This window comes from Macaca fascicularis, chromosome 2 (genome assembly GCF_037993035.2).
Source record: "Macaca fascicularis isolate 582-1 chromosome 2, T2T-MFA8v1.1".
NCBI classification, from domain to species: domain Eukaryota; kingdom Metazoa; phylum Chordata; class Mammalia; order Primates; family Cercopithecidae; genus Macaca; species Macaca fascicularis.
This window is the reverse complement of record NC_088376.1, coordinates 39,704,017-39,714,035: the sequence shown is the minus strand read 5'-3', so window position 1 is coordinate 39,714,035 and position 10,019 is coordinate 39,704,017. Positions and strand designations below refer to the sequence as shown.

The 10,019-nt window shown below is 40.1% G+C and overlaps 1 protein-coding gene across 6 annotated transcripts in view; it reads right to left on the bottom strand.

Annotated features, from left to right (window-relative positions):
• Nucleotides 1-1,235: 1,235 nt before the first annotated feature.
• Nucleotides 1,236-10,019, bottom strand: part of SLC35G2 (solute carrier family 35 member G2) — a 37,098-nt gene continuing 28,314 nt past the window's right edge. For 5 of the 6 annotated variants that reach the window (XM_005545854.5, XM_005545853.5, XM_005545849.5 and 2 more), the window contains exon 2: nucleotides 1,236-2,687. In XM_005545854.5, coding sequence (XP_005545911.3) covers nucleotides 1,431-2,669 — 1,239 coding nt within the window. In that variant the 5' untranslated portion in view covers nucleotides 2,670-2,687 and the 3' untranslated portion in view covers nucleotides 1,236-1,430. Of the gene's footprint in view, nucleotides 2,688-6,839; nucleotides 7,055-10,019 lie in introns of those variants that run through there. The other variant, XM_005545850.5, reaches the window with a different exon arrangement.

Below are 10,019 nucleotides of genomic sequence, written 5' to 3'. Positions count from 1 at the left end.
GAACACTGAGGTCACCCAGAGGTGACAGCTGCAGGGAGCAGCTATCAATGTTAGATCTAATGAGAAGGGAGAATCAAGGTGGACTATGAGGTCTCAGAAACTCTAGACAAATGACCTGGCTGAGTATTGCTCAGACCCCCGAGAGGATGCTGTCTGGCTGATCCTACTACTTCGGGGAAGGATATGATGAGACTAGTTGTGGGTGGGGAGGATGTCAAAAGAAGCTCAAGGCTGAAATCAATTGCTGCTGCTGGAGCAAAGGGCTCTTGCTTGTTGCTGGGATAACAGTGACAGAAACTGCAAACAAATGGAAAGGAGGAAGTCCCTTCCTGCCTTCTGCCTTCCAGACTCCCTCTAATGCCCTTTATTGATGGAACCTAGTGAGACATCAGCTGGCATAGAAAAAATGCACTTTGCAGGGTTTGAGCCATAGCATTACAGAGGAAAGTATAGAAGGGGGAATGTGGACCTGAGACAATAGTTTAATAACCAGCACCATATCATTTATTTGTGCTAAATTGGTAAGAATGGCCAAAATTAGACTTAATGCCATCATATAGCCTTTTACAGACTTTTAGACCTTTTTGAAAAGAATCTCAGGATACCATGTCAATTTTCTGCTATACTGTGATTACTGTTGGTGCCTTTTTCAGGAGTAAGGAGTACGTTTACTGCAGTTTACACATACATTAGCCACAAAATCATAAACAAGGGCAGCCTTGGAAGAGATCTACATAACTGAGGATAAGCAGACCCTACCCCAACGTTAAGTCTCCGAACATCAGGGACAAAATGGCATGGACTAGGTGGGACTGGCGAGAATCCACACTTCTCCCTATTTCTGTTTCCTATGTATCACCTAATGTAGCCATAATAAGGGGAATACCAATTTCCTGTTCTAACTTTGGACAACCACCCATTGTCATTAAAAAGCCACTTCTTTTCCCTTGTTTCCTCTTTTCCTGCCTCAACCCAGCCGTATGACTTCTAGTTTTCTAATGCAAGTAGATGACAAAACAGGGTTTGGTGTTCAACATTTCACCTTATAGTGTATTTTTCACAAATGAAGGAGTTTTGTTGAACATTTGTAGAACATTTCTAATTTCTGAACTTCAGTTCCATCTGAAAGGGGTCATTTCTTTGAGTCTTCTATTATTTAGTAATAGCAGTTAATATTCTCCTTCTACTACAATTTACCTGGAAAGACACTGATAAATACCAATAAAGATACCAGATTCATAACGTATTTTATAATTTAATATTTGTATTTGAATATATTAGACTAGAATAAATTTTCTGCATTTGTATATATTATATATTATATAGTACTCTGTCAATTATATAACACAAAAGACATTCATAGGTAAACATTAAAATGGCAGTATACGTATTAATAATTGAACATTAAGGAGATAATAATAATCAAGTATTCATTTAATGGGAGAGTCTAGTATTTCCTGGTAGTCCTGCCTTCTTAAATTCCTCCAGTAAAGTTTATAGCCAGCAAGGACAAAAACACTAATCATAATGATTACCCCTCCAAAAACATCATAGATACTAGGAAATATGTGCAGCACGAGAAGCTGCAAGACCATAGCTACCACAATCTCCAAATGTTGTACTGTGCTAACCAAAGCTGGATGGAATTTGTCCAAGGCATAATAAACTCCTAAGAATGCTGCAGTAGAACAGACACATATAGCAATGAGATAACTCCAGGTTTCTCCATCTAATGGGATGATGGGTTCTTGAAGAATGAACATTGTAGATATTCCCCAAATTGTCCCTGTCCAACCAAAGGTAAACAGTGCAGTCCACATGCTGATCTTCTCCTTGATGGATCTATATACTATCATTGAAAGAGCAGTGGTCAGTCCAGCCATCACAGTCATGGTGTACCCAAAGGCTTCTTTCCAGGCATTTAACAAAGAATTATCTTCATCAACAATGTTGGGGATCATGACAAGACAAACACCTAAGATGCTGCAAACAACTGTAGCCATGTCAACATAAGCCATTTTCTCATCTACAAGTAAAAAAGCCAAAATGGCACTGAAGACTGTAGTTGTGGCTCTCCACATAGTGGTCCCATTGCTGGGAGGGACTATTGAAAATGATGTATAAGCACAAGTGATAGAAATGACATTGCATACACCATAAAAGAAGAGTCGTAATCTGTATCCACTGGGTCCAAAGGGGGCCTCCTGATAGTAACACACAACTAACACAGATAAGACCTGCAAAACAGAACGGATAAAAATCAGTTCTAGAGATGGTACTTTAGACCTGTCAGAAACAAGCCTAGTGATAAGAGCTACACATCCATGAGCCAAAGCAGATCCAAACAGCACTATCCACATTTTTCGGGACTGAAAAATGTTTTTATCTGCAAAGCTCTGGAATTGTCCAATCTCATTGATCATTGGGTCTTCTGTTGGTGGAGGTAGGGTATCCATGGTTCCAAAGAAAGTTCTTCCTTTTTTTTTCATTTCACTCAGCAGACCTTTCTTTGGATTTTCTTCCATAAAATTTCCATAGTCTTCATTGATTTCTTCATATCCATCATCCCCAGGCTGGGGATAATGAGAAGTATATTTCACCATCACTGTGTTGGGATGTATTTTCACCCGTTTTTTAACTGGATATTTTTTGGAGGGAGAAGTATCCATTTCTTCAGATAGTCAATTCTATTTAAAGAAAAAAAATGACAAAAAGACATTCATTTCATTGAAAATTTAATTTCTATTATAATCATATGCACCAATTCAATGATAGAAAGTAGAGGCTGTAACAGTAGTCCAGAAAAAAAAAATAGAGATGATCTGGCAATATGCCTTATCAGATTATGGTACCTACTGGAATTGTTTACCCTTTTTTCACTCTCATCTGAAGTCTGTCCCCATTTCTCTTTGCTTGCTTGTTTCATTCAGCTCTATTTTCTATCTTTATGCTACAAACCGATTTTTCCATCTTTTCTACCTGTTTCTCTACCTATCCAACAAGCAAAACACAGAAAGATAAATAATAACTTAGGTCAAACCTTTCCTTCTCATTGGGTCCATTTGTCTGTTATAAATTATAAGTCCAAAGTATTTTGTATAATCAATTCTGTATAATACCAGAATTCACCTTATAAATTATAGTGATTTTAAAATATTTATTCTGGACTCCCCATAAGTTTTGAGATATAAAAATACACTGCAATTAGAACATAAATAACATGAATTTAGTAACACTCATGCATTGTTGGTAGAAAGGTTAAATTGTACAACCTCTCTCATGAGCAACTGGGCCATATGTATTAAGATTTTAACTACCCTCTACTCAGCAATACCACTTTTAAGATTTTATGCTAAAGAGATTATCACAATATGCTTTTTACATTCTGAATAAAAAAGGGGGGGAATAATAATACATATTTATATTTGCTTACACAACAAATTATAAAAAGATACCAAGAAAACTAATAGTGGTTCAGGTGACAGGAGGAACACAATGGAAGAAAACCTTTTTGTTATTTTTTTTTACATTTTTATTTTTGAATTGTGATATTATCCAAAAAAATTAGAATTAAAATGTTTATCTGTTACTTAAGAAAAAGAATATACCCAAAAATGTGGCAAAAATATACATACAGGAGAGTTCATTGTAGCTTACTATAATGAATGTTCATACAATGGAATACTATGCTATCTATCTATTAAAAATGACAATGTAGGCACAGTGGCTCATGCCTGTAGTCCCAGCACTTTGGGATCACTTGAGGCCAGGAGTTTGAGAGGAGTTGGCCAGCCTGGCCAACATAGTGAAACGCCATCTCTACTAAAAATATAAAATTTAGCCAGGCCTGGTGGTATGTGTCTGTAATCCCAGCTACTCGGGAGGCTGAGGCATGAGAATCACATGAATCCAGGAAGCAGAGGTTGCAGTGAGCCAAGATTGTGCTACTGCACTCCGGCCTGGGTGACAGAGACTCTGTCTCAAAAGAGAAAAAAAAAACACGATGTCCACTATATAATGTCAAGTGGAAAAAAAAGTTGAACTTACTGTAAGAGTTAAATAAAATAATGCACATAAACAATCTGCCACAGTGCTGGCATGTAGTAAACTCTCAATAAATGTTAGCAATAAATTTGGCTTCCTTTCACCTATAACAACTTTATGAAACACTGGGTATCTTCTACAATATTATTATTTCTTTTAGACCTTTATTTTTTCATTTGGTTCTTTCTTTCCTTTCAGCAATTTCCTATTTCTTTCCCAATGATTCCTCTCCTCCCAGTTAAAAAACAAAAAAGAGGGCAAGCACTCTGGCTCATGCCTGTAATCCCAGCATTTTGGGAGGCCGAGGTAGGCGGATCGCCTGAGGTCAGGAGTTCGAGACCTGCCTGGCCAACATGGTAAAACCCCATCTCTACTAGAAATACAAAAATTAGCTGGGTGTGCTGGCGCACACCTGTAATCCCAGCTACTCAGGAGGCTGAGGTAGGATAATTGCCTGAACCCAGGAGACAGAGGTTGCAGTGAGCCGAGATTGTGCCACTGCACTCCAGCGTCAGAAACAGAGCAAGACTCCATCTCAAAAAAAAAAAAAAAAAAAAGAAAAGAAAAAGAAATCTTTTTTTCTTCCTCGTGACTCCCCGATTTCTTGCCAGAAACTCATCGGTTCCAAGATCTTAAACAATGGCCCAGAAATAAAATCTCATTTTGTTCTTTGACACCATCTAGGGAGCCAACTGTTGTATTCCTATTTACTCCTTTCTTTTTGAAAAGGCACCACCTTCAGCTGGAAGAAGTCATGAAAAAAGTATCACCTGTGCCTCCAAACCCTTCTGTTTCCTAGCCTGGATGTCCCATTTGCAGCCCTTCTTCCTGCACACCACTATCAGCCTAATCTGATTGTTCTTTATTTCCAACTTTTGCCAGGACATGTCAAATCATAGCTTCAGCTTCAGTCATCGCAAACTGAATAGTCTTGTTCTCACAAATAGATTTTTTTCCTAATGTCCTCATTTATGTTTGTGATACCACAATTTCTCCAGTTCCCCAAGCTAGAGATTAGGGAATACTGTGAATTATCTTTTCTGCCATCTTACTTGCATTTGGTCACTAATCTTACTGTTTTTGTCTTTGAAATATTCCTCAGTTTTTCCCTTTCTCAGTTTTTCCCTTTCTCCTCCAATTCTATGTAACTTTTATAATTGTGGTTTGGGTTATTGGGAATTCCTATCTGGAATATTGCAAAAGCATCCTAACTAGCCTCCCTTGGATCCCAGTCCTTCTCTAAAATTTATCTATATTATCCCACTGTCACATTGATCTGCCTTTAAAAGACTCAAAAAAAAAAAAAAAAAAAAAACTTTTCTCAAGCTTTCCCCATTCAAGAACCTACAGTGATTTGCTAATCTCTACCTTATCAAATTTCAGCTACTCTGCCAGGCTCTCCATACCCTGGCTAATCTAGCTCAACACGTGTTGAGTACTTAGCTCAACACGCCTACTTTGCTCTGAGCAGTCAGTCCAGTGTCTTCCCTGTCCTCATTCTCCATATGTATCTTAAGCTTTTATTTTCACTAGTTTCCCTTCTGCTCCAACTTTGTAAACACTGTTTATCTCCCTTTGCGACGGAGTGTCACTCTTTGCCCAGGCTGGAGTGCAGTAGTGCGATCTCGGCTCACTGCAAGCTCCACCTCCCGGGTTCACGCCATTCTCCTGCCTCAGCCTCCCGAGTAGCTGGGACTACAGACGCCCGCCACCACACCCGGCTAATTTTTTGTATTTTTAGTGGAGACAGGGTTTCACCGTGTTAGCCAAGATGGTCTCGATCTCCTGACCTCATGATCCCCGCCTCAGCCTCTCAAAGTGCTGGGATTACAGGTGTGAGCCACCGTGCCCGGTCAACACTGTTCATCTTTAAAGGCCCAGTACAAATTCTATCTTTTAGAAACAAGCCTTTCCTGACCTCTAGCCACTTGTATGTTTTTCTTCCTTGTTTAAACATCTGCAGTAGTACTTCTAACCTAATATTTTGTAATCTAATAATTTTGTGATCTAGCTGTCTCAACTCAGTGGAATTTTGTTTCTAGTCACTGTGCCCAAATTTGATATGTCAAATAATAGTTATTTTGAGACAGGGTCTCACTCTGTTGCCCAGGCTGGAGTGCAGTGGCGTGATCACTGCTCACTGCAGCTTCAACCTCCAGGGCTCAAGCAATCCTCCCACCTCAGCCTCAGCTGAGACACTTGCACACCATCCCTCCTGGCTATTTTTTACACTTTCTGTAGAAACAGGGTTTTGCCATGTTGCCCACGATGATCTCAAACTCCTGGGTTCAAGCAATAAGCACGCCTCGGCCTCTCAAAATGCTGGAATTACAGGCGTGAGCTACCACGCCCCGTGGCATTATTATTATTATTTTTTAATTCAACAACTTTATATGTTATATTATTGGACACAAAGTTATATCATGCTTTCAAGATATTCTTTTACTAATTCTCAGAACAATGCAAGGTATAAATATTTGTGCACACTCGTGCCTACTTGTGTGATCCTGAGTTTAATAGAGGAAAGGATAGAAACTAGCCTGGCATATACATTTTTTAAAATATTTGGCTCATTTTCCCTAGAAACATCAAGAAAGGAATTGCCACATGCCTAATTCAAAAGTTATGCTTAGTGGTAAGTATATATATATACATCAACTTTTAAGAGGTTTAAAAAAAAAACTTCTCCCATTGTAACAGCTTATAGTTCACCACATACTACTAAAACAACCCATAAACCATGAGTGCATTATCAGGAGTGATAGGAAGGGTGAGTCGACCAATGTGAAATTTACCTTGTAGGCAGTTGACATTCTGCAGTATATGGCAACTGGTCATGAGCAGAACGAAGAATTTAGAAGGATCCAATCTCTCAATATGCTGGCACAAACTGTATCACTTGGGTCCATCAATATCATTTTCCAGCACTTTTGGGAGGCTGAGGCGGGCAGATCACTTGAGGTCAGGGGTTTGAGACCAGCCTAACCAACATGGTGAGACCTCATCTCTACTAAAAATACAGAAAGTTAGCTGGGCGTGGTGCCACATGCCTGTAGTCCCAGCTACTTGGGAGGCTGAGACACCAGAATCACTTGAACCCAGGAGGCAGAGGTTGCAGTGACCCAAGATCGCACCACTGCACTTCAGCCTGGGAGACACAGTGAGAACTTGTGTCAAAAATAAAAAATAAAAATAAATAAAAGCACAGGATTTAAAGTTAAAAAAAAAAAAGTTGGGTTCAACTTTACCCCTTATTAATCATGACTTTGGGTACATGATTTTGTTTTCATAAACTTTAGTTTCTACATGTATAAAAGAGATAATAATACTTATTACCTCTGATTATTACAAAGTATAATGATAAAATATATGTAAATTAAATGGCATAACTTGTGGTGTATTTAGCACACAATAAAAATTAGGTACTATAATACATAATTTTTTTTAGGTTCAGGGAGTACCTGTGCAGATTCGTTACACACACACACACACACACACACACACACACACACACACACATATATATATATATATATATTTTTTTTTTTTTTTTTTTTTTTTGAGGCAGAGTTTCGCTCTTGTTGCCCAGGCTGGAGTGCAATGGCACGATCTCGGCTCACTACAACCTCCACCTCCCGGGTTCAAGCGATTCTCCTGCCTCAGCCTCCCGAGTAGCTGGGATTACAGGCATGTGCCACCACGCCCGGCTAATTTTGTATTTTTAGTAGAGACAGGGTTTCTCCATGTTGGTCAGGCTAGTCTTGAACTCCCTACCTCAGGTGATCCGCCTGCCTCGGCCTCCCAAAGTGCTGGGATTACAGACACGAGCCACCACGCCTGGTCCGTTACATGTATATATTATGTAATGGTAAGATTTAGGATTCTGGTGTATCCATCACCCAAATAGTGAGCATTGTACCCAATAGGTAATTTTTTAACCCTCTCTTCCCACCCACTCTACCCCATTTTGGAGTCTCCAGTGTCTATTATTTCCATCTTCATGTGTACCCATTGTTTAACTCCCACTTAATAAGAGCTTATAAGACAGAACATGCTGTATTTGATTTTATGTTTCTGAGTTATTTCACTTAGGATAATAGCCTCTAGCTCTATCCATGTTGCCGCAAAGGACATAATTTCATTCTTTTTTATGACTATGATGGCTTTTTGTCACTCTAGATTCACTTTATCACCCAGTGAATATGGCTGGCTCAAGTGATCCTCCCACCTCAGTCTCCTAAGTAGCTGGGGCATCAGACGCCTGCCATCACGCCCACCTAATAATTTTTGTATTTTTTGTAGAGATGAGTTTTCGCCATGTTGCCCAGGCTGGTCTCAAACTCCTGGGCTCAAGTGATCCACCAACCTCAGCCTCCCAAAGTGCTGGGATTATAAGCATGAGCCACCATACCCAGCCTCTGATGGCTTTTTGGTGTGTACACTTGGCTATGCTGAACTACACTTTGCAATTTATTTAATCAAACACTAATCTATCTAAGTTGCTGTTGTGAAGAGATTTTACAGATGTGATAAAAGTCCCTTTTGTTTGCTGTAAATGTGTTGATAAATAAATAGCCCCTAATCTGTTGACTTTATCCTGGGTAGGCCTGACTTAATAAGAGGAGCCCTTTAAAGGTGGGGGCTTAGGCCTTCCTTAAATTCAGAGATTCCAAACAGCTTATACCCTTGGGGTTCCAGCCTGTTCATGATTTTTTCTTTACTGCCTGTGGACAACAAGCATTATCCTGTGCTCATGGGTTTCTAACCAGTTTTTTCTGTTTTGTTTTGAGACAGAGTCTTGCTTTGTCACCCAGACTGGAGTGTAGTGATGCAATCCCGGCTCACTGCAACCTCTGCCTTCCAGGTTCAAGCGATTCTCCTGCCTCAGCCTCCTGAGTACCTGGGATTACAGGCACCCACTGCCACCACCACTACATCCAGCTAATTTTTGTATTTTAGTGGAGGTGGGGTTTCGCCATGTTAGCCAGGCTGGTCTCGAACTCCTGACCTCAAGTGATCCATCTGCCTCGGCCTTCCAAAGTGCTGGGATTACAGGCATGAGCCACTGCTCCCAGCCCTAACTGGCCCTTAATCTCCCCTTCCTGAATGACTGCCTACAGACTTCAGACTTGCTTATCCAGCCCCCAACAAGAACATAAGCCAATTTTTTTTTTTTTTTTGAGATGGAGTTTCACTCTTGTTGCCCAGGCTGGAGTGCAATGAAGTGCAATGAAGCCAATTCTTTATAATAAATCCCCTACTGGTTCTGTGTTTCAAATTAACTCCTAACTCTGATATACGTTAGAATTCTCTCCTTGCTTGTTGTCTTCTGCTAACACTAATAGGCCACCAATATTCTCTTGGTTGCAAGTGTCCAAATGTAGGTTATCTCAGGTAAAATCTGGAGGGCCTCCTCAGTACAAATCCCTGATGTGGGAGAGCCTTACATTTTGAGACTTAAGAGTCCACAGATTTTTGCTGTTTGGTCTTCTTGCCTAGTAGGCAGCTGTCCTGGGCAGGAACCAACAGTATTCACTTGGCACCAGGAAACTAGGAAATTTTATTTATTTATTTATTGACAGAGTCTCACTCTGTCACCCAGGCTAGAATGTAGTGGCATGATCTTAGCTCACTGCAACCTCCACCTCCCAAGTTCAAGTGATTCTCCTGCCTCAGCCTCCCGAGTAACTGGGTTTACAGGCATGCACCACCACGCCCAGCTAATTTTTGTATTTTTAGTAGAGATGGGGTTTCACCATGTTGGCTAGGCTGATCTCAAACTCCTGACCTCAGGTGATCCACCCGCCTTAGCCTCCCAAAGTGCTGGGATTACAGGTGTGAGCTACCATGCCCAGCCGGAAATTTTATTTTAGAGATAAGAAATTTAAGACTCAGAAATTTTGAGTTCTGGTTTGGCCACCAACAAGAGTAATAATTATTGTCTGTCTTAAGAGAAAGTGTTTTGGATGGTAACT